The sequence below is a fragment of the Typha latifolia genome, chromosome 13 (genome assembly GCF_019914945.1).
Source record: "Typha latifolia isolate L0001 chromosome 13, TyphaL0001v2, whole genome shotgun sequence".
Taxonomy (NCBI): domain Eukaryota; kingdom Viridiplantae; phylum Streptophyta; class Magnoliopsida; order Poales; family Typhaceae; genus Typha; species Typha latifolia.
Window position 1 is genome coordinate 6,038,036 of NC_133098.1, and position 25,568 is coordinate 6,063,603.

The window sequence follows — 25,568 nt, forward strand, 5'->3', positions numbered from 1 at the left end:
TAGATTAATACATGTAATCATATTGATAATAATCTTATATTTTATATAGTTAGTTTTATTAAAAATAATTAAATTATATAAGTTTCTATTAATGTTTATGTATGCTTATATATGCATATATTTAATATATTTGAATATACAATGTGTTTCTAGCACCTTATTATTATTATATATTATTTTCTATGCAATAAAATGCTAAGCTCAAATAATTATCTTTATATTTATGGATAATGATTATTATATGTATGATTAGTAACTAGTTAAGTAAAAGTAGTAATTGCCAAATAATTGAATTATAGTTAGTTATTTTATGTACATATATTTTAATTATATTATTATATATCTGATTTTTTAATGCTTAAAAAGGTTAATTATTATATGCCTAATATATAATTAGAATAAGGACATCTAAATTATATATATATATATATATATATAATGTATATCAAGTATTTAATAAAATCAAATAATTTATTATATTTTGCACCAATGAATTCTAAATGGGATAAACGGGTAACATCATATTACTTAAATAATTTCAGATTCCGACCCCTGTTCAAGACCCCTGTGGATTTAGTTATCGAAGCTTGATCATTGTCGTAGCAACATGAACGAGTGGTTGTTTGGTATTTGTAGTGGTGGTCAGTAGTCTTATCCCCTAGACGTCTTTCTCAAATTAGGATATATTATATCTTATGTACATGCATGTTGTGGGTGTTACAAATCATAATCCCGATAATACACCTGGTGGTGAGATCGTCCCATTTATATTTGCTGAGAAAAGTCAAGGAGGCATAAAGATTGAAGACAGAGAAATTGATGATATATATACATATTAGCGACGTCATGAAAATGTTATTTTTTATAATTATGTTACATCGAATATTTGTTGTTTGGAGCGATCACAAGATCCATATGCTAGTTATTATCCTTAGTACTCTTAGACACAAGATCCATATACTGGTTATTATCCTCCTTAGACACAAGTCACGCAACAAGATACATACAATATGACTAATATGATGGAATCACTTTTGGAGCATCCGATCCTAGGAACCTTACTCTCGGCAATGAGAGGGGATAATACATTCTTCATTAGACTTGTTCTTATACATGCCAAGTCTTGCAGATATCTGGGAGCCTTACAAGGGATGTAATTCTCTAGAAAAATAAGTTGGGATTTAGGTATAGGCCGTTTCGCATTGAAAGCATCTACGAAGGAAATTGAACATTCAAAGGGGATTAGTGATATAAGTTTATTAACAAGTTAACAGTACGAGGAGATGGCCTACTAGGTAGCAGGATGATGGTGTGCAAGGGATTTAGCATACTAAAAATGATAAGCAAGTAAAATGAAACACCCAAACCTCCAAATACACGTGTATACCGCATAGGTAAATTCCCTTACGCGGTGTAATACGTGACATGTCAGTAATATGTTTCCACAAGGCACATAGAAATATAGGTTCATACCATAAACGATCTCAAGCAAATATGAGTCCGGATACAAGTTCCACAGCCCACAACAAGCCTTCAAAGATACACATCCAACATACAACTCCAATGTCGAAAATACAACTCCAATCATAACACCCTCGTAGGGGTTCAATACAACTAATAGAAATAACACTAAATGAAGTAAAGGCAGCTACTCCTCGCTACCCACACCTGCTTCCCCTAGCTCTGAAATGATGCCACCAAGAGGTGGTGAACACACAACTTAGCGAGTAGAATTCATACAATCTATGACAATGAAATCACAGGTGCATATTCCAATGCATGCCTATAGTTGCTAACAATAGAATAAGCTTATTTAAATAACTTATAATGAGTTACTAAATTAATGCAACCGATAAAAACTACGCGGTACTATTCTTGAACATGCCAACTCCTAATCATATCAGGATAAGTCTACACAAGTATAAAGCTTGATATAACATCTTATTCATACAAATCTCAATCATAGCATTTAAATATTATGCTTAGGAGTAAAAAGAGTAGTTTTCCTCATATTCATACAAGTCAAGGAGGTTTAGTCATTAGATCCTCACCAAGGCATTAATTATGATTTATCATAGCTCACCAAGCTATTTACCACATAATTTAGATATTATTCAGAAATTATACATCACATAACCATCCATCATCTCATACATTGAGGAGTGATATATACACATCTAGCGGTAATGTCACCCAAACATGCATGGCAACACTGGATGTGACCGGTTATCTGTGGCCATCAAACTAAGGACCCCGGTAGTAGGCCCATATCTCACCATCTCTAAATCATCACCGCCGTCAATGGGATAGTCACGAGCCCTCAGCTCATTAGTGGATGCCCTAACCTTGCGCCGTCGGGTACTGCTAGAGATATGTCTCTGACTCACAATCATGTTCTTACTATCATCATAAGCTAGTTCTGAATATATAGTATAATTACTAAAATACCACTCAGGCTACCGACCTTAGGTATAGGCCGCTAATAATATAAGTCATATTATACACTCTACCTTTAACCCCAGGCGAGCGAGTAGGGGGGCACTGCCTAGTTAGAACCTAACTACTAATGATAGATGGAAGTGGTGCAGTGTCTATGGGCATATAAGTCATGTCATAGTCATCATGGTAATTATATTTTGTATTCACTACAAATATTTATGCAAAAGTTTCTTATACCAAGATACATGTAGATCATAGTTACACTAATGCATGTGCTAACATTAACATTCTCATAATATCATGATGAGTATACTATCAATAACTGCACATGTCAAGATATATCATGGTACACTAAATGCATGTGTTAATATTATCATCCCTACAATATCATGGAAGGTATAATAGCAGCAATTACATTATTCTAGACTGGTATAAACTCTACTCACATGGGGGTTTCCACAGTACTCTAGTTTCCCCTCAACCGGCTCCTCCGGAATCCCAAAATCCTCCTCGTGCAATGTCAATTCTAACAATTCACGCAGGTAAAGCTATACGTAAGGTTAGCGAATTAATAGAATTAATTACCTTATTTAGGTTTAGGCATATTACATGAGTCAAGGGTTCCCTGTGAGTTCCATGTCATCCTAAAATTGTGATAAGAATTTATCTTTAGAGAAGTGGTTAGGCTAATTAATCAAGTGGGGATAGGGAAATGGAATTATAGGGTCCAAATAACCCCATTGGGCCTAGGCTGGTGCATAGGTGGGGTGTTGGTGGGTTGTAGTCCAACTACAGCAGCTATGGTGGGCTGGGGTCCAACCACAAGGTTAGCTATGGTGGGGCTGGGGTCCAACCATAGCCCACCTTTGGTTTAGTGGGCTACGGTCAGACCACAGCCCGCCAAAGGTTTGGTTGGTGGGCTGACCGCAGCCCACCATGAAGTTAGGGTGCGGGCTGGGAGCTTAACCCCCCTCCATCATCGCCTTCCAAGGAAGGGGAGGAAATCGAAGAGGGAGACCTTGGGCTCCCATGTAGCTTCCTCTATACCATGGTGTCGCCAAAGAACCTCAACCAAAGGTACGGCTCTCCTTCGAAGCATCTTCACACATTTGTCAATAATCCGCATTGGTTACTCCTCGTAGGTTAAGTCCTTCCTCAGCTGGATAGGTTCTTCTCTCAAAACATGTGATGGGTCATACAGATACTTTCTCAATACTGACACATGGAACACGTTATGAATCTAAGACAGCTCCGAAGGCAAATCCACCCGGTAAGCAACCGGTCCTACCCGTGCCAAGATCTCATAAGGGCCTATATCGAGGGCTCAGTTTGCCCTTCCTTCCAAATTGAACTACCCCTTTCCACGGCGAGATCTTGAGGAAAACTTTATCCCTGACCTAAAATTCTAGATCTCGACGTTGACGGTCAGCATAGCTCTTATGTCGACTTTGGGCAACCCGCAAATGTTCTCGCACCTTTCCCACCTTATCCACAGTCTCTTGAATTAGCTCTGAGCTCTCTATCTTCCGTTCTACCACTTCGTCCCAACTGATAGGTGTCCGACATTTCCGTCCATATAAAGCTTCATAGGGGGGCATCCCAATGCTGGAGTGGTGACTATTATCTCATAGGCAAACTCAATTAGGGGAAGGTGTCGGTCCCAACTGAGTCCAAAGTCTGCAATTGAAGCACGTAGCATGTCCTCTAAAGTCTAGATCGTCCGCTCCGACTGACCGTTGGTCTAAGGATGATAGGCAGTGCTGAATTGTAGTTTGGTACCTAGTGATTTAGCAAAATAATGCCACAACTTAGAGGTGAACCTGGGGTCTCAGTCGGAAGTTATAGAAACTGGTGCCCCATGGCGAGCAAAGATCTCATCCCGGAATAAAGTGGCTCGATGATCGATAGAATTAGTGATACTGACTGGGAAGAAGTGAGCTAACTTGGCCAATCGATCCACGATTACCCATATAGAGTCAATTTTCTTCAAGGTCTTCGACAAACCCACCACAAAGTCCATAGTGATATGCTCCCACTTCCACTTAGGAATGGGAAAGGGTCTGAGTGTCCCAGCAGGCCTCTGATGTTCAATCTTGACCTACTAACAAATCAAGCATCGAGATACAAATTCTGCAATGCTTTTCTTCAGTCATGGCCACCAAAAGTATCTACGAACATCATAGTACATCTTTGTCTCCCCAGGGTGTACACTGTAAGGATCTAGTGAGCTTCCTCCCCTAACGGAGTTCACCCACATCAGGTACACAGAATCTATCTCCAAACTTCAGGATTCTCATTCCATCAAGGCAAAAACCTTTTTTACCTAAGTCTTGAACTTGTTGGAGGACCTGTAGTAAATGTGGGTCTTTTGCCTATGCAATTCTGATCATCTCCGCTAGAGTCGATCTTATAGTTAACAGGGCAAGCAGTCCAGCACCCACATCTTTAGCTATGATATACATGTCCATCTTCTGCAAATCTCGCAAGATGCCCTGTTGCCGAGTAATCAAACTAGCCAAATTTCCCATTGACTTCCTGCTCAAGGTGTCAATCACCACATTTGCCTTCCTAGGGTGGTAGTTAATAGTGCAGTCATAATCATTCACCAGCTCAAGCCACCTGCGCTATCTCATGTTCAACTCCCTCTGGGTGAATAAGTACTTCAAACTCTTGTGGTCAGTGAAATTCTCGCACTTCTCCCCGTAGAGATAATGTCTCCAAATCTTCAAAGTGAACACTACCGCTGCTAGCTCCAAGTCGTGGGTAGGGTTAGTTCCGCTCATGGTTCTTGAGTTGCCGAGATGCATAAGCAACAACTCCACCCTCCTACATTAGAACATAGCCCAAACCCGAGTGCGAAGCATCACAGTAGACCTGGCAGCCTCCTCCACTACGAGGAACTATAAGGATGGGTGCAGATGTAAGTCTCCTCTTTAGCTCCCGGAAGCTCTCCTCACAAACAGCTGTCCCATACAAAACACTGATCCTTTCGGGTCAGCCTAGTAAGAGGACTGGCAATTTTTGAAAACCCTTCCACAAAACGCCGGTAATAGCTGGCCAAACCCAAGAAACTACGAACCTCCGAGACGGTACTCGGCTGCCTCAATTGAGAACGGCTGTGATGTTGGATTGATCAACCCGGATGCCCTCTCCTGAGACCACATGCCCAAAGAACACCACTTCCTCTAGCCAAAATTCACACTTCGAGAACTTAGCAAATAATTTTTCTCTCCTTAGTACCTGTAGCACCAACAGAAGATGCTCTTTATGCTCCTGCTTTAAGGCCGAATAATCAAGATATCATCAATGAAGACCACTACGAACCGATCCAAGAAAGGGCGAAAGACTCGGTTCATCAAGTCCATGAAGATAGCTGGTGCATTGGTCAAGCCGGAAGGCATAACCAAGAACTCATACACCCTTACTGAGTACGGAAAGCGGTTTTTGGGACATCCACTTCCCTAACTCTCAATTGATGATACCCAGATCTCAGATCAATCTTAGAGAAGACTTGCGCCCCACGCAATTAATCAAAAAGGTCCTTAATGCGAGGCAAGGGTATTTTTCTTCATAGTCAGCTGGTTCAATTGTCGATAATCAATGCAAAGGCGGAGGTACCATCCTTTTTTTTTTACAAATAGGACTGGAGTGCCCCAAGGGGATGAGCTAGGCCGGATGAGTCCTCTACTTAGCAAGTCATCAATCTGCTCTCTCATTTCTTCCATTTCTTTCGGAGCCATACGGTAAGGTGCCTTGGAGACTGGTCCTGCCCCGGAACCAGATCGATGGTGAACTCAACTCCCCTGTAAGCCTCTAGATATCCTCTGAAAAAATATCTAAGAACTCCCGTACTACTAGTAAGTCGGTCATGGTTTGGGTCCTAGATGACTCGATGGACATGATTGCCACCAACTACGAATGACCCACCTGTCGATCCTTACACAATCGACATTACATGCCATCATTAAGCTATAAGATAACCTCTTTACTGTAATAGTTAATATTGGCATGGTAAGCGACTAACCAGTCTATCCCTAAGATTATATCAAAGTCATGCATCTCAAGAGATAGGAGGTCCGCCTTAAAATCCCACTCGCCAAATGTCAAAGTGCAAGATCGATAAACATGGCGAACTTCCAGAAAGTCACAAGTGGGGTGGCTATGACCAAGGGCTCAACAAGAGATCCCGATGCCACATCCGCAAATTCCAGGAATGACGTAGAAATAAAAGAGTGGGTGGCCCCAAGGTGAAACAAAATCCTAGTAGTGTGTGCAAATAAGGTCATAGTACCTACCATTGCGTATATAAGTTTTAATTAAACGGAAAAATGCATTTTTCACATTATGCAAATTTGCACAGTGTTAGGAAGGACATAATATCATGCATATGTAGAACATACGTAAAACTTAAATAACATGATTAATTTACTCTGTTACTTGTGGCCACCTTATTGGACGCTTCAGTATCTTGTAGGGTCAGCAAAAACTCGGCTGATACGTCCGCCCCACCCTTTGCTAGAAGGCCCCGATCGCACGCCACCGCGACCCCTACTCGTAGTAGTATTGGCTTCTGATGCTCTAGATATAGATGGTGTGGCAGGAGTGACTGGCGCTTTGACCAACAATGGACACTACATGCGGACATGCCCAGACTCTCCACATTAGAAGTAGGTCATGCGAGCACTGAAGCAATCACGAGATATGTGACCCTTTTTGCCGCAAGTATAACAGGTCCTACCCTCAAGGGTAGACGGCCGTATAAAACCACCACTGTCAGAACTGCTCGAAACTACTGCCGACCTCCCACCACTAACAAAAGGTTGAGCCTTACCAGGCCCGCCTGAACCCTGAGGGCTGGGTCTACTCATGGTAGCACTAGGGTCTGCCTACCAGTATAGGGATGACACCTCAGTCGCAGGAAGGTCCCACCAAAATGATCTCCACACGGACGCCATCAAAGCGGCTAGTACATCCGGCTACTCGCTCCTAATGCTACGAGCGCTCCTCTAGTAAGTCCCTCTCAGCTATCCCAACATTCTCCACCAGCTCCGCATAGGTCAGATTCTTCACCATATTCACCTGCTTGTGGATCTTGATCCGAAGGCCCATCTTGAAGTGGTTAGCCCTAGCAGCATCATCAGATATGACTCTGGGGCAAAAACGGGATAGGGCATTAAGCTTATCCTCATATTGTGCCACTATCATATTTCCCTATCTCAATTGGGTAAATTCCCTTATCAGCTCAAAACGCAGGGATGCAGGAAAATATTTCGATCAACCAGAATCTGAAAACGCCTTCCAAGTAATGTACACCCCAGCAAGGCGATCTAGCATCATACGCTCAGTTCCCTCCACCACTCTTCTGCCTCTCTGAGGAGAAGGAAAGTGGCAAAGGTCATCAAACGACTCTCTAAGCACTCAGAAGCAGTCAGAATCTTCCTCGCATCCACTATCCACCTATTCGCCTCCATGGGGTCAGTCGTGCCACTGAACAAAGGAGGGTTGAGCTGCATGAAACGATTCAGCGACCAGGCATACCCACCTCCAGTCTGCTCGGTTGGAGCAACTTGTTCTGACGGCACCCTCGGTATGTGCATCTCAAATACAACTACCGTGTGCACCCAAACTAATTCTTCAATGAGCTTTTCCTGCTATTTGACAAGCTGCCCAAGGGCCTCGATGTTGGCTGAAGTACCGACAGCTATTTCATTAACGGGGGCTGAGGCCCGTCCACGACCAGTCGCCTGCACAGACCGAGCATGTCTACGTGGCACTCCTGGTAAGTTCGCGCAATTTAGTTCTCAATTCACTAGTATGCCAAATGCCGTACATGTCCTTGATGTTCATTTATTCCAAGTTATTTATTAGTATTATTACTTTCCTATGCATGTGGATAGTATCTAGGAAGACTTACCAGATTTATGGTGAACCTAGGCTTTGATACTAAGTTGAAACACCCAAACCTCCAAATACATGTGTATACCATGTGGGTAAATCCCCCCACGCGGTGTAACATGTGACCTGTTAGTAATATATTTCCACAAGGCACGTAGAAATAAAGGTTCATACCAAAAATGATTTCACGCAAATATGTGTCCGGATACAAGTTCCACAAGCCACAACAAGTCTTCAAAGATACACATCCAAAATACAACTCCAATGTCGAAAATACAACTCCAATCATAATACCCTCGTAGGGGTTCAATATAACTAATAGAAATAACACTAAATGAAGTAAAGGCAGCTACTCCTCGCTACCCACACTTGCTTCCTCTAGCTCTGAAATGATACCACCAAGAGATGATGATCACACAACCCAATGAGTAGAATTCGTACAATCTATAACAATGAAATCACAAATGTATATTCCAATGCATACCTATAGTTGCTAATAATAGAATAAGCTTATTTAAATGACTTACAATGAGTTACTAAATCAATGCAACCGATAAAGACTACACGGTACTATCCTTGAACATGCCAACTCCTAATCATATTAGGATAAGTCTACACAAGTATAAAGCTTGATACAACCACTTATTTATACAAATTTCAATCATAGTATTTACACGTTATGCTTAGGAGTAAAAAGAGTAGTTTTCCTCATATTCATGCAAGTCAATGAGGTTTAGTCATTATATGCTCACCAAGGCATTAATCATGATTTATCATAGCTCACCGAGCCATTAACCACATAATTTAGATATTCTCTAGAAATTATACATCACATAACCATCCATCATCTCATACATCGAGGAGTGATATATATACATCTAGCGGTAATGTCACCCAAATATGCATGGCGACACTGCATGTGACCGGTTATCTGTGGCCATCAAACTAAGGACCCCGTCGTAGGCCCATATCTCACTATCTCTAAATCATCACCGCCCTCAACGGGATAGTCACGAGCCCTCAGCTCATTAGTGGACGCCCTAACCTTGCGTCATTGGGTACCGCTAGAGATATATCTCTGCCTCACAATCATGTTCTTACTATCATCATAATCTAGTTCTGACTATGCAGTATAATTACTTGAATGCCACTCAGGCTACCGACCTCAGGTGTAGGCCGCTAATAATATAAGTCATATATGATACACTCTATCCTTAACCCCGGGCTGAACGAGTAGGGGGCACTGCCTAGTCAGAACCTAACTACTAATGATAGGTGGAAGTGGTGCAGTGTCTATGGGCGTATAAGTCATGTCATAGTCATCATGGTAATTACATTTTGTATTCACTACAAATATTTATGCAAAAGTTTCTTATACCAAGATACATGTAGATCATAGTTGCACTAATGCATGTGCTAACATTAACATTCTCATAACATCATGATGAGTATACTATCAATAACTACACATGTCAAGATATATCATGGTACATTAAATGCATGTGTTAATACTAACATTCCTACAATATCATGAAAGATATAATAGCAGTAACTATATTATTGAAGACTTGTATAAACTCTACTTGACTAGGGGTTTCCATAGTACTCTAGTTTCCCCTCAACTAGTGGGCTTCTCTGGAATTCCAAAATCCTCCTCGCGTAGTGTCGATTTTAAAGTAAAGCCATACGTAAGGTTAGCGAATTAATAGAATCAATTACCTTATTAGAGAATTTAGGTTTAGGCATATTACATGAGTCAAGGGTTTCCTAGGGGAGCTCTATGTCATCCTAAAATTTACACTATTTAGGTGATAAGAATTTGTCTTTAGGGAGTGATTAGGCTAATTAATCAGGTGGGGATAGGGAAATAGGGCTATAGGGTTCAAATAACCTATTGGGCCTAGGTTGGTGCATCGGTGGGGTGTTGGGTTGGGCTCAAGCCCAACCCAACAGAGCAAGGGAAGCCTTGGTGGGCTGCAGTCAACTGTAGCCCACAAGGTTAGCTGTGGTGGGTTGGGGTCCAACCGTAGCCCACCAAAGGTTTGATTGGTGGGCTACAGTCTACAGCCCACCTAACCTTTGGTTTAGTGGGCTACAGTTTGACCGCAGCCTACCAAAGGTTTGGTTGGTGGGTTGCGGTCTGCTTAACCCCGCCCCCCACCCCCCCCACCCATCTTCATCATCGCCTTCCAAGTGAAGGGAGGATATCGAGGACGGAGACGCAGCCATCACCGAGGTTGATGGTCCCGGCAGTGCAACCACGCGGCCAGGTAAGGTACGACGGCCGAGAGGGGGTAAGTAAAGGGAAAGAAAAAGAGGGGAGGAGGGCTCGACAGCGGCGGGGCGTAGCCCAAGCCCTCGCGAAGCCACTATCTGTCCTCCCCGCCTATGAGGGAGTGAGAGCAGCTCGCCCCGCGGCCGGGGTGATCGACGGGGCAGCGAGGTGCATCTCATGGCCGACGGTCATGGTGGATCCCCTCCCTTCTTCACTAAGGGCCCGAAGCCTATCTAAAGAACTCTCCCCCCCTCCACCGGACCTCTCAGACCGGCGGCTAGACGCGAAGTCGTCGGTCGCCGAGGACTCTGATGACAGCAAGGGGGATGGATTGATTTACTGGAATTTAACGGCGGGGTAGGGGGTTACTGAGGGGGTCACGGCTGGCTTCGTCGGCTTCGGTGTCGACAACACGAGAGAAGGAGAGGGAGAGAGAGATGGTGGGGTGGAGGGAAATAGAGGAGGGTGGCTGGGTGGCGTGCACATGGCAGGAGAAGAAGAAGAAGAAGAAGAAGAAGAAAGAGAGGAGAAGGATGGTGGTAGGACGCATGCACGCAGCGCGTGCGTGGGCAATTTTTTTATTATATATATATATATATATATATATATATATATATATATATCAGGGTGTTACAGTTTAGGTATTAGTTTTTCCTATTTAAGTGTATAACATTATTAGTTTAGGTATTGATTTTTCCTATTTAAGTGTATAACATTATTTTTACAACTTGATGTTGTTCTGTTAGTAACCTCCAGCTTAAATAATGGGGTCTTTTCTAATTAAATGACAAATGTAGGGCTCACTTTAGACAATCTTCAAAACAGAGTAACCTACTTAAAAATAACCAAACATGTGATGCTAAAATGAAAATCAAGGCTGGCCATACTAATGGCATGGCCAATCCCAACGACCAACTAGCACGACACTTGCTGCTCGTGCTACAATAGGAGCGAACAAGAGGAGGAGAGACAGAGACTACTCAACTTCGCCCTTTGTCGCTCGCTATCGAGCTTGCCGTCGTGCTCCCCGTCTCCGCTTGTCGTATTGCTTACCATTGCTCATTGGTTGCGTGCCCTAGCTCAAGGAAGAAGACACCGCTCGCATTGGGGTGCCTTAGCTCAAGGAGGAGGAGACGGCTCATTCTCCTTCATCTTCCTCGAGCTTGGGCACAAAATAACGGGCGGGCGATGATGATTGAGACAACAAGTAGCAAAAGCAAGCGGATGACTAGTAGGAGGGGTGTCGTGCAGCACCCCTCATGCCACGTTTCAGTACGCTGCCGGCACACCCCATATCAGTTAGCACAGTCATCGTTGTTAAAACTTCCTTATAAACTAACCACTAAGACAGAAGGGGGGTTAGCCTCTAGTGAGAAACATACAAATAACAAGGAATGAAATAAAATGCTAGAAGAACATAAAATTCTTATTCTAGCATTCCTATTTCATTCCTACAGTCATAATTTTGAGTTTAGAGAGGCATGCTTGATGAAGTACGTCACTTGCCCTTAATCATTTGAAATGTCTACTGGATATGTACATTGGTAAAGTTGGCTGTTGGAGTATAATTCAAAACTCTGGCAAACCAAAGTTACAAGGAAAAGGGGAAAAGGACGAAGATCAAATTGAGTTCCAGACATGTTGATCAACAAAATTGAATAAGCACTTGATAGAAACTGACCTGTATTTGGAGCTGTAGCTGCTTGAGATACTCAATAGCTTCATCAACCATCAAAGCCTTATCCATCTGCTTGCAAACAACATTTGAATCAAAACTTAAGAAAAAAGACTATAAAGAAGAGAAAAAACAAAGTTTCATGAGAATAGAAGTCAATTACTATTATCTACCACACTGTTAGAATTTGGTATCAGATTATGCAACGGTTTCAATTTCTCATTAATCCTATTTCTCCTCTGCATATTGGTCCCCAACCAAACTTCAGAAAAAGAACTAATCAAGAAAGAACCAAAAAAAAAATACAAAGATTGAAGACCCACCTTCTCTGACAAATTGTGAACCTCCGCAGCTATAGTCCTCTTGCTCCCGGAACTCTGAATCTACGCTTGCTTCGCAGGGTCATCGGGCACTTCAACTCCTTCCTGCAAGCAGAGGTAAAACCCTAATTAATCTTCAACTACAAAATCTACCAAAAAAATCTAAAGAAAATGCCAGTAATACCTCATTTTATTGGCATTTATCTGACTGTCAGTATAGGGAAATGTCACTAAAAGTCATTTTTCTTGTGGTTGACATTTCCAATCCATCTCTATTCAGCAAATTTCAGCAGCAAATAACTCGTCTTTGAATTCTGAAGGACAGTAAGCCATGAGACTTCCTTGCCAACTTAGGAAATTAAATGACTCATGTCAATACAAGTTAATAACACATCAGACGGTACAGATACAAATGTGATAGCTGATCTCTCCAAATATCATTTAGCCATTTATGACATGTCAGCTTATTGGTATCTCCTTGAGTACAATAGTTCAAACATTCCACTTAAAATATTTGAGCAATAAATCTTTTGGAATAGAAATCAATTCTCATTCCACCCACATATTCAAAAAATCACCAATAGTCTCCACAAGAACATTTTCCATCTCTAAAATGGTGAAATCTGTTTCCATCCCTTATGTCAATATCTCTATCAGTGGCCTGGGACACAAACTTGACAAAAGTATGGCAATCGCCACATATCCTAAGGTTCTTCATGATTTGTATAGGTGTGCATTCTGGTGTAACGAGGAGCCCATAAGCAACTGCAAGCTTCTCACTATGGTAGAGAAGAGCATTCTCCTTCTGCTCTTCATCCACATCATGGAGAACATAATTTGTGTCAGGAACATAACCTGTAGCTGTCAATCTGCTGTACAACTCCTTCAGAGTAGCATATATCTCTTCCATCTGCTCATGCTGCTTATCTCCTGTGAAAAATGAGTGCATTTTGTTCTTTATCTGCATCCAGCTGCAACCTGGCTCTTTTCTTACACCTTGATATCTCATAAGTTTCCTCACCTCTTCAACTTCATCCCACATCCCAAGAGAGGAGTATATGTTCGATAGTAAAACATAATTACCAGAATTCTGTGGCTCCATACCAAAGAGCCTCTCTGCAACCCTTCTACCAACATCAGCATTCTTATGAATTCTGCAGGCACCAAGAAGTGCACCCCAAACAACAGAATCTGGTTCAATTGGCATGTTTGCTATGAATGCTTCTGCTTCATACAAATGACCAGCCCTGCCAAGAAGGTCCACCATGCAGGCATAATGCCCTTCCAGTGGCATGAGCCCATAATCTCTGGTCATTGACTTGAAAAAGTACCACCCTTCATCTACCAACCCAGCATGGCTGCAAGCACACAAAAGCCCCACAAATGTAACCTGATTTGGTAAGACTTCTTCAGACTTCATCAACTCAAAAATCTCAATGGCTTCTCTACCAAAGCCATGCTGAGCACAGCCAGCGATCACAGAGTTCCATGTGACAATGTCACACTCCTCCATTTGATGAAAGACCTGAAGTGATTCCACACAGCCACACTTGAAATACATTGTTATCAAAGCATTACCTACGAAAAGATGCAAATCTTCCCCTAGTTTGACTGCAAAGGTGTGAATTTGTCGACCTAGCATAGTGGCACCTAGGCTCCCACAAGTGCTTAAAATACTAGTTATTGTTGATGAATTGGGTAGTACTCCTTCACCCAACATTTTAATAAAAAGTTGTGTTGCATCATGTCCATGTTCAGCCTGTACATATGCAGATATAATTGATGTCCAAGATACAACATCTCGAATCGGCATCTTGTCAAATGCAATTCTTGCATCCTCTAACATATAATTTTGTGAAAATGCTGCTATCATAGAATTCCAAGACACAGTATCTCTTGCTCCCATCTGGCTAAAGACTTGAGCTACATCTGCCATGTTTTTGCACTTGGCATACATAGTAATCAAGGAATTACTGACATAGGTATTGAACTGAGATCCCACCTTTATTGCAAGTGAGTGTAGTTGCCTTCCAACCTCGAGAGCTTCAATGTTAGCACAAGCAAAGAACCCGCTGGTAAAACTGGAAAGGCTAGGCAATGTCCCACTCCTATGAAGCTCCTGCAGTAGCTCCAAAGCTTCTTCACTCTTTCCATTTTGAGCATACCCAGAAATCATTGCTGCCCATGAAATTGAATTCCTAAAAGGTGTTCTATAAAAGAGATCTTTTGCTTCATCAAGCATGTTGTTCTGTGCATACCCAGCTATCATGGCATTCCAAGACACAGCATTTGGATAAGGTATCTGTTCAAACAAGAGTCTTGCCTCACGGATCCTGCAATTCTGAGCAAACCCCGTGAGCAGTGCAGTCTGACAAGCAATAGACTTCTCAGGATCTCTCTCATAGAGAGAAAAGGCATCGCCAAGGCGTCCAACATGAGATAATGCAGCAATCATTGTCGACCACGAGTACTCATTCCTCTCCCTCATACCCTCAAAGAACCTCATTGCCGTGTCCAATCCATTACTATCCCGTGTGTACACATTTAGGATTGACGTCCCAACAACCACATCCTGCTCAAAGTCAGTCTTAAATGCTAAGGACCGGAGATTCTCCAACAGCTTCAGATTGCCAATGCCCATTACTGCAGAAACAGCAGCAGTGAAGTTGGCCTGGTCTGGTCTCACCCCACCATGGTGCATCCTGCAAAAAAATACCCAAGCCTCTATATGTTTGTCAATTTGAACATACCCAGAAATCATTACTGTCCAAGAGACTAAATTCCGCTCCGGCATCTGATAAAAAAGGATCCGTGCTTCTCTCATCTGATGAGTGTGGCAGTACCCGGTTATCATAGAGTTCCATGAAGCGATGTTCTTCTCCGGCATTTCATCAAACAACTTCCGAGCCATACTGATGTCTCCATTCTGCACGTACCCACTAATCATCGCATTCCACGACACAGGATTATGCTCAGGCATTGAGTTGAAGAGGATTCTGGCCTCGCCCAAACGCCCCCTCTTCGCATATCCAGAGACCAAGATGGTCCAGGTCCTAATGTTCTTCCCCGCGAAGGAGTCAAAGAGAGAGTGAGCCTCCTCAACCATGCCGTTCTGGCAGTAGCCGAAGATCATGGAGTTCCAAGTGATGGCGCTTCTGTGGGACATTCCATCGAACAACCCGCGCGCTTTCTCCACATGTCCCAGACGAGCGAGCTCCTGTATCCTGGCGTTGTAAGTGGAGATATCTAGCGCTGGACTCCAATGACTTGGAAGTGTAGAAGTGGATATGAATCGAAGAAGACGACGACGAGCCATTAGAAGGAAATATAGGTGGCCACTTCTCTTCCATCTCAAGGCAACCACCATGTAACTGGGGAGAGCAATGAAAAGACGGTCGTTGGCCGAGAAATCTTGCGATTCTCCAACTGATCGTGATTCAGTTGTGATGCGACGATTCTGATCCTGTCACGGCATCAGAATAATTAATGCTTAAGCATAATAGCTGACAAAATCTTCATTCATTTTGCTTCATAATACCAATATATTAGTGCCTTGCAAAAGAAACAGCAACACGAGAAAACGGAACTTCGGGAAGAACAGAGAGAGGGAGGATAAACTTGCCTGAGCGAGAGATGAAGCTCTTCCTGCGCGAATCCCGTCGAAGACGGTCGGCGTCGAGAGAGGAAGAAGCCAAGGAGCGTTGAGAAAGGAAAGAGGGAGCTTGCGCACGCGCGGGATAGAGGACTGGGCGGATGAGTCGATCTGCTCACTTACCCTTAATTAGCTTAACGGGTAGAAAGAATAATATTAACGGGTGTAAACCACTTTCTTTAGGAAAAAAAAAAGGTAACTTCATTAGCCTTCAAAACTGGCCCAAATCTACATCAGTTAACTAAGGAGATACTTGGTGTATCCCTATACAAAAGCTCTAAAAGATCCTATACAAAGCTCCAAAAGATCAAAAGGGGCTCATAAGGCCTAAATAGAGGTAAAACCCTAGTCTAGGGGGTGTAAACGAGTCGAGCTTAGAGCGAGCTGGATCCAGCTTGGCTCGGCTCGATAGCATATTTATTCTAGCTCGAGCTCGATTTGAGCTAGAGAAGCTCATCTCAGCTCGACGAGCCTTGAGGTTAGCTTACCAACTCGTGGGCTGAATGGGCTGGAATATATTCACCATGGGCTTTACAGTTAAATATGAAGAAAAAAAAAAGAACTTTGAAAAATTTAAATTGAAGCTTGCAACAAACTTATAATGATAAGTAAAAAAATAAATCAAAACCACTGCAACTAGTAAGTAAATAATACTCCTATAAAGATTATAAAACCAATAAATTAAACTAACAAAAAGTTATGGTAATAATATCTCCACAAGAATTATAACTTATAGGCAAATGAACACTTAAAAATTATCCTCACAAGAATTATAAGTACAAGCAATTGACATTTAAATATTATCATCACAAAGATTACAAGCAAATGATCATTTAAAAATTCTTCACAAGGGTTACAAAACAACTAAGGCTCCATTACACATTTATACTCTATGATTGCCACTAAAAAACCTTGATTAGTAGTGCCATCTTCCTCTACTAGTAATAAAAAAAAGTTAGTGAAAGAAAATAATTAATGTGAATACAAAATTATTAGCATTAGGAAAGTTTAGTAAATACCAACAGTACTACACTAATATTAGACATGTGATGAATAATCTTGCAAGTCAATATGAAGATCTTCTTCAATCTGTTCTTTCTGAAAAAAAAAAAGGTTTAACATTCTGTTATAAGTTATAACGATAAAAATAAAGAAAATTAAGCTACTAATTTGTAGTAAACTTACCTATAGACATTTAATTGTCTTTTGAGTAGCTCTAATCCAATTCCTAGTACAAATCAAAGCTTACCTTTGGAGTCAAAGAACTTCAACAATTATCTAATATCCTCCTAGCACTAAAGGCAGACTCTGATGCTACTGTAGTGATCAATATAAAAAGAATATCACGAGTCATCTTAGACTTAATAGGAAATTTCAATGTATTCATTCTCTACCAATTCAATATATCAAAAGAGCTAGGATCACATGTTTCATTTGGCTCTTGCAAATATATCTCCAACTCCGATTTAATAGGTCTTTAGTACTAGTAGACCTTAGAAAATCATCAAGTTCTAAAGTGATCCTTGTAATAGCTCTCTTATTATTTGAAGATTAAAGCCTTGATATGTTTGATGTCGTATTTGATACATTAGAACTATGCTCTTGGTGGCTGAGTAATCATCTACATATGTAGAGTAAAGATTCTCTAATGTAACTTGAATTGAAGCAATAACATTAAAAACTTCATTTGTTGGATAAATTTTGGGGAAATAGAACTCAACAAAGTTCATTTTATCTAAGATCTAGAATATATGCAATTGCCATCAATATGTTGCACTCACCCTAATATTTATTAAACATAATTCTCATTGCTGTCACCATTGCCCTAATGTATTCATCAAAAGAATTTGACATCTCTAGTAATATTCTCTTAATATTGTAAATTTCTGGAAGAAATTAATTGGATATAGGAAATATGTTACGAACCGGCTTGATCCGATTTATAACGATTGAGATTCAGGTTTGCATGAGATTTGAGATCCATGAGTGGAGGCACGGATTCCTAGGTATAGGATGGAGGTGATGATGGAAGGAGGCCGAGTAGTCGATGGTGGTGGCTCGACAATAGATGATGGTGGTGGTAGTTTATGGGTGCGGATGCGGATGCGATAGATGGTTGAAGGCTATGATTGGCCTATAACTATGGTAAAAACCGTACGGGAGGTAGAGATAGTTAAGATAAAGAGACAAAGGGGGAGAAGTAGGTCGTGCCCTACGGGACTAGGGGGATCAGCGATAGAGAGAGATTAGAAGCTAGACGAGACCGTGCCAACGGTAGAGGTGACTGGTTGATAAAGAGAGAGGAGGGAGATTAAGATAAAGATACTAGAGAGAGGATAGAGGCTAACCAATATTCAATAAGCATTATGATTTTGGCCGCCATCCACACCCTTATAGAGACTAGCTAACAAGACAAAATAATAATTATTAACCCTAATTCTAGTGGACTCCCGCCGATCGCATTAGTCCCGTAGGGCAGACCTACTTCTTCCCCTTCGTCTCTTTATCTTAACTGTCTCTACCTCCCACATAGTTTTTACCACAGTTGTAGGCCAATCATAGCCTTCAACCATCTATCGCATCCGCATCCACAAACTACCACCACCATCATTTATTGCCGAGCCACCACCATCAACTACTCGGTCTTCATCCATCATCACCTCCATCCTATACCTAGGAATCTGTGCCTCCACCTGTGGATCCAAAATCCTGTGCAGAACCGCTACGAATCAGATCAAGTCAGTTCATAACAAAATATAAATCTAGAAAACACATTAGTTGCATCATCTATCACTGTCAATATCTTTTGAATTTATTCAAACTTGCACCAATCTTACTAGTAGGAAGCCACTTATAATTAGCATCTCTATCTACATAAAGGTTAAATATCATTTTGTATATGAAGTCAGAATCTACCGTATCATATGTGGAGTTTCATTTAGTAGGAAAATCAGTACATAACCCTCTTGTTGTAGTTAAGTCAAGTTGTCTAGTAATTTCACCAAATTTAAAATAAACAATTAAGAGACTTTTTCAGGTATTTCACTCTCTCTCTAATGTTATTGATTACTCCTTCAATTTCTTTTAATTCATCCTGTACCATTAAATTAAGAACTTTGGCACAATACTACACATGAAAGATGTTACTTCGAAATATAGTTTTCCTCTTAAATTAAAGTTAGCTTTTAAGCATCTAGCTACTACATCATTACTTGAAGCATTATCCAATGTAATAGAAGAAATTTTGTTTTGAATTTTCCAATCCAAGAGATATTTAGAAATACTATTAGAAATAACCAAGCTAGTGTGAGGTGGCTTCAAATCAATGAAACTAATAATAAGTGCTTGTAACTGTCAATCAGGATCAATATAATGTGCTGTCAAGCACATATAGCAAATTGTTTGATTAGAAGTCCAAATCACATCACTCCACCATGCTTTCGCTCACTTTGTCCTCAAAATGCAAACCCTAGATAACGATCCATTAATGTTATCTCGGGTTCCCATGTGGCTTGTTCCTATGTCTGACTAGCCCAGCTCACCAACACCTCTCTGACTATTCGTCCCTCGCATCTTGTAGCGGCCCAAATTCTAGAAAAGTATATCTAGATTTGAAGGAGTTGCAAATGCTTCTAGGTGTGGTAATTCTCTCGTTTAGGGTCGAGAGAGGGTAGCCATGACCTAGTGGAGGAGTGGTGGAGGAGGGTTTCAATGGAAGTGTAGAGGGAAATTTCAGAGGTGTTGGAGGAAGATATTTAGATTATGGCTACTCCTAGGGCTAAAACTAGCTGATTTATTTCTTAATGAGCAAAAGAGCTGCACACCACAATTTATAGGTGACTAACTCCGAATTAGGCTGTTTAACCCTTATCTAGACCGAATAAGATAATTAGACTCAATCCATTGAGCCCAATCTCCCTTTGATGTGATATGATCTGACCCAATTCGTATAAGGCAAGCTTTCACCTCCAAGGAACGTCATTGCATTGGTATAGATCGATTATTTATGGTAGAGGATTTACTGGTTAGGCCGACTTTTGTAGAAGGATTACACGCGAATTTGGAACAGCGGCATATGAAGATTTCGTTGCCACTTTAAGCAAGATCGTTCAGAGGATGACCGTATTGGAGTACCAAGCGGAATTTGAAAGGGTTAGTAGTCGTTGTGAGCCATCTTGGCCCAAACCGACATTGATGAGCACATTCATTTCGGGGCTGCCAGATGAGATATAGGCGGATGTTTGTACACTTTGTCCTACCACTCTTGAGGAGGCCTTTGAGAAGGCTATGAGGATATAGCAAAAGCATAAAACTCTCAAGATGGCAGCAAAAATAAGTTGGGGCAATCGAGATGGGCGGTTTGCGCCTAGAACGCCGGTTGGAAATTCTGCGGATTCAAAGATAATGGTTACTAGTACTAGACCACGACCATCTTTGAGACCTTCTTCCGATTTTAGAAGAAGAACAAGACCCCCCCGTTCGAACTCTCACACCTGCCTAGGTGCAGGAGCGAAGAGCGAAGGTGTTTGCTTTCGATGTGATAAACGTTTCACCCCCGGTCATCGGTGTCCCAAACCGATCAGGAGTGTGATGCTCATTGACGGTCTTGAGGAGGATGATGAGGTTGATGGTGATGGAGAGTGTTCAGAGGAGGTCCATGAGGAGGTCGTTGAGGAGGGCGTAGAGGAAGATATCTAAGCTGAAATATCGATGCATGCATATTCAGGTACTTCCGCATCGACGACATTGCAGATAGATGGATTCGTTGGAAAATATTGTGTGCATATCCTCATTGATTCTGAGAGTACACACAACTTTCTAGACAAGAGGTTAGTGAGGAGATTGGGCTTGGATACTGAACTGACCACGGGGTTTGACGTTGCTATTGGAGACGGCACAAATATTAAGGCGGAGAGCTTGTGTCGTTAGGAGAGGAGCGGACATTGTCTTTGGCACTCAGTGGTTACAGAGTTTGGGACCCGTCACATTTGATTTCCAGAGCATATGGATGAAATTTAAAGGAAACAAAGATGTGCGGCTTAATGACGTTTGTTCTCCGCCGATTTCTACGATGCAGCCGATGGTGGGGCTACCTTGTGCGAGTGATTTGGCTTATCTTCTTCAGTTAGGACTAGTAGGAGATGAGCCTCAAATAAGTCCAGATACTACCATAGAGTAGTCTAATTTATTAGATAAATTTGCTGGACTGTTTGAGTAACCAAAGGAGTTCCCACCAAGGCGAATGGCGGACCATCGCATAAAAATTGTACCCGGGACTGCACTGGCAAATGTGAGGCTATATCGGTATCCACATGTGCCAAAAAAAGTTATTTCCAACATGGTAGCCGAGATGTTGGAGCAAGGCCTTATACAACTAAGTCATAGCTCTTACTCATCGCCCGTGCTATTGGTGCGAAAGAAGAATAGGAGATGGTGTTTTTGTGTTGACTACCGAGCACTAAACGCTATCATCGTCAAGGACCGGTATCCCATTCCGGTCATAGAGGAGCTGCTAGACGAGCTTGTAGGGTCGACCATATTCAACAAGCTTGACTTGAGGGTCGGGTATTATCAAATTAGAGTTCACCCAGCAGATGTGCATAAAACTACATTTTAGACTCCGGATGGGCACTATGAGTTCCGGGAGATGCCCTTTGGTCTTACCAATGCTCCAACTACTTTTCAAGGCCTCATGTAGCCTCATCAGATAGCTTGGCAAGCCACTCAACTAGAATCTCCATCTCCAATCTGGTACCATGTCATCATCGGCATCTACCACGCACTCCAATTGGCTCAACAATCTCTGTCTCCTCTAATGGCTCTAGTAGAACTGATCCAACGATCTCATGATCTTCAATCCGCTCCCTCAGGAATGAAACATGGTAGACAGGATGTACTCTCGATCCCTCTAGCAGCTCCAAACGATATGCAACCGAACCAATATGCTCTAACACCCGAAATGGACCAAAGTAGCGATGAGCTAACTTTTGGTTACGCATCAGACATAAGGTCACTTGTTGATACGGCTGTATCCTCACAAACACCCAACTGTCGATGTCGAAATCCTACTCCCTATGGCTACGATCATAAACTTACTTTATGGGGTTTTGAGCAGGTTTAAGATGGGCACGCAAGCTCCTTAATGTGGCGTCTCTATCCATCAAAGCTAAGTCCACCTCCGTCCGATCTACCGATGCCACTAGCTCATATGCGCATAACGTCGGAGTCGTGCGTCCATACACCACCTCAAATGGAGTCATACCAATACTGCTATGGTAAGCGGTGTTGTAGGACCACTCCGCCAATGGTAAGAACTACAACAATCGTCTTGATTTCTCTCCAACAAAGCACCTCAAGTACTGCTCAATGCCTTGATTGGCCACCTCAGTTTGGCCGTCCGTCTATGGATGGTAGGCTGAACTAAAATTCAATCGAGTCCTCTGCAATCTAAAAAACTCAGTCCAAAAGTCACTCATAAATACATGATTACGATTTGAGATAATCGTGCATGGCATGCCATGTAATCGAGCAATATCTCTAAGAAAAATTTCAGCCATCGACTTGGCTGAAAATAGATGTGATAATGTCGAAAAATCTGCATACTTGCTCAATCTGTCAACCACCACAAAGATAACGAAATAACTACGTACCGGCGGAAGACCCTCTATGAAGTCCATAGAAATGTCTTCCCAAACACGGTACGGTATAGGTAAAGGTTGTAGTAATCCGACTGGTTTCAATGTATTGCATTAGCCTTTTGAAAGACTTCGCAAGCGCGGACAAAACTCCTCACATCTTGCCTCAATCCTGGTCATGTGCAACTCTGAGATATCCTCCTATAAGTCCTCAAGATACCCACATGACCAGCCTTTGGAGTTTGGTGGAAGTGCTCCAATAATTTCTGCCGCAATCCTTCATTTGCGAGCACCCAAATGCATCCGCAGTCTAGGAGCAAACCACCTCGATTCTCAAACTCTGGATGGCGCTCCGGATCATCCATCACCTCTTGCAACAATCTCAAAACATCTGGGTTAGATGTATATGCATACCTCAGCTCATCAAGGAAGGGAAAGGTAGGAGAATAATAGGCTACAAGCTTGGCGGTATCGAGTTGACACGATAGTGCATCTGCCGCTCTATTTTCCGTTCCCTTCTTGTATTGTATTTCATAATCATACCCCAATAATTTTGTGACCCATCTCTGCTGTGCCGGAGTGTGTATACGCTGTCCTATAAAATATAAAAGACTCCTTTGATCAGTTTGTATAATGAATTGTCTAGCGATCAAATAAGGCCTCTACTTTGTCACCGCATGCAGAATTGTCAACATCTCCCTCTCACAAGTCGATTATTACTGAGATTTTTGTGATAAAGCTTCATTAAGATAGGCAATGAGACGTCCTCCTTGTATTAGTACAGCTCCTATGCCAACACTCGACGCATCACATTCCACAATGAACTCTTTGGTGAAGTCCGGTAGCGCTAGAACAAGCACCATCGTCATTGCAATTTCAGTTTTTCAAAAGCTGAAGTGGCTTCATCCGTCCATCTAAAAAAATACTTCTTCAACAAAGAAGTGAGAGGAGCAGCGATCTTGCCATATCCGGCGATGAAGCATCGATAATATTCGGTCAGCCCCAAAATCCTCTCAAATCTGCTGGTAGTAGTAGCAATAGGCTAAGCGGTCATACATGCAACCTTTTGAGGATCCACCGCTACACCATTCGCTAAAATGATGTAGCCTAAATACTCCACTTGTGGTACTCCCCATAGGCACTTGAACTTCTTAATCTTCAATTGGTTTTGCTTCAACAAATTCAACACATCCTCCAAATGTCTCCAATGCCCCAATTCGGTCATGCTATACACCAAAATGTCGTCAAAGAATACGAAGATATATCTTCACAAGATAGGCCGAAATATATCATTCATGAGGCCATGAAAGGTAGCTGGAGTATTGGTGAGACCAAAAGGCATCACATGGAAATCGTAATGCCCGTCCGGAGTCCGAAATACAGTTTTGTGCACATCCGCCAAGTGAACTCTAATTTGATGATACCCGGCCGTCAAGTCAAGCTTGCTGAATATAGTTGCCCCTGCAAACTCATTCAGCAACTCCTCGATAACCGGAATGGTATACCGGTCATTGATGGTAATAGCATTTAGTGCCCGATAATTGACACAAAAATGTCATGTCGCGTTCTTTTTCCGCACCAATAGCATGTGGGATGACTAGGAGCTATGACTTGGTTGAATAAAGCCTTGCTCCAACATCTGAGCAACCTTCTTTGAGATAACTTCTTTTTACACATGTGGATACCGATATGGCCTCATGTTCGTCGGTGCAGCCTTGGGTACAATCTCTTTGCGATGGTTCGCCGCTCTCCTCGGTGACAACTACTGTGGTTCCTCAAATAGTCCAGAAAAGTTATCTAATAAATTAGACAATTCAATGGTAGTATTTGAACTTGTTTGAGGCTCATCTCCTACTAGTCCTAACTGAAGAAGATAGGCTAAATCATACGCACAAGGCAGCCCCATCATAGGCTGCATCGCAGGAATCGACGAAGACCGAACGCCATCAAGCCGCATATCTTTATTTCCTTAATTAAATTTCATCCACATGCTCCGGAAATTAAATATGACGGGTCCCAAACTCTGTAACCATTGAGCACCAACGACAATGTCCGGTCCTCGCAGCGCCAATGGATACAAGTCCACGATAATGTCATGTCCTTGCACCCGTATACCGACCCAGTGACACAAGCTCTCAGCCTTAAGCTTCATGCCATCTCCAATAGCAACGTCAAATCCCGTGATTAGTTCGGCATCCAAACCCAATCTCCTCACTAATCTCTCGTCTAGAAAGTTGTGTGTACTCCCCGAATTAATGAGGATGTGCACACAATGCTTTCTAACGAGTCTGTCTACTCGTAACATACTCGGCCCGGAAGTACTTGAATATGCATGCTTCGATATTTCATCTTGGATATCTTCTTCCGCACCCACCTCAACGGCCTCCTCATGGACCTCCTCTAGACACTCTCCATTATCAACAACCTCATCATCTTCCTCGAGACCATCTATAAGCATCACAGACCCGATCGATTTAGAACACCGATGACCGAGGGTGAAACACTCATCACATCCAAAGCAAAGGCACTTCGCTCTTCGCTCCTCCACCTGGGCAGGTGTGAGAGTTCGAACGGGGTCTTGTGCCATGGAAGAAGGTCTCAAAGGTGGTCGTGGTCTAGTACTCGCAGTCGCTGTTTTTGTTACCGTAGAATTTTCAGTCGGCGTTCTAGGTACAAA

General features: G+C 42.1%; 3 protein-coding genes across 5 annotated transcripts in view; all 3 read right to left on the reverse strand.

Moving 5' to 3' along the window:
* Positions 1-1,454: 1,454 nt before the first annotated feature.
* The window catches only part of LOC140799847 (pentatricopeptide repeat-containing protein At4g14050, mitochondrial-like), a 48,209-nt gene continuing 24,095 nt past the window's right edge, over positions 1,455-25,568 (reverse strand). The window contains exons 1-5 of one of the 3 annotated variants that reach the window (XM_073154347.1): positions 16,227-16,361; positions 12,789-16,067; positions 12,608-12,709; positions 12,291-12,356; positions 1,455-1,683 (exon numbers count right to left, since the gene is read on the reverse strand). In XM_073154347.1, coding sequence (XP_073010448.1) covers positions 13,179-15,971 — 2,793 coding nt within the window. In that variant the 5' untranslated portion in view covers positions 15,972-16,067; positions 16,227-16,361 and the 3' untranslated portion in view covers positions 1,455-1,683; positions 12,291-12,356; positions 12,608-12,709; positions 12,789-13,178. Of the gene's footprint in view, positions 1,684-8,501; positions 8,719-12,290; positions 12,357-12,607; positions 12,710-12,788; positions 16,068-16,226; positions 16,362-25,568 lie in introns of those variants that run through there. The other 2 variants (XM_073154345.1, XM_073154346.1) reach the window with 2 other exon arrangements.
* LOC140800178 (uncharacterized) lies at positions 4,268-5,603 on the reverse strand. The gene is made up of 5 exons (XM_073154844.1): positions 5,519-5,603; positions 5,270-5,402; positions 4,858-5,007; positions 4,616-4,721; positions 4,268-4,537 (listed from the first exon to the last, which is right to left on the reverse strand). The coding sequence occupies exons 1-5, from the start codon at positions 5,601-5,603 to the stop codon at positions 4,268-4,270; spliced, it is 744 nt and encodes a 247-aa protein (XP_073010945.1).
* On the reverse strand, positions 7,432-8,036 carry LOC140800179 (uncharacterized). Its single transcript, XM_073154845.1, has 2 exons — positions 7,779-8,036; positions 7,432-7,650 (listed from the first exon to the last, which is right to left on the reverse strand). Exons 1-2 carry the CDS (start codon positions 8,034-8,036, stop codon positions 7,432-7,434), a joined length of 477 nt encoding a protein of 158 aa, XP_073010946.1.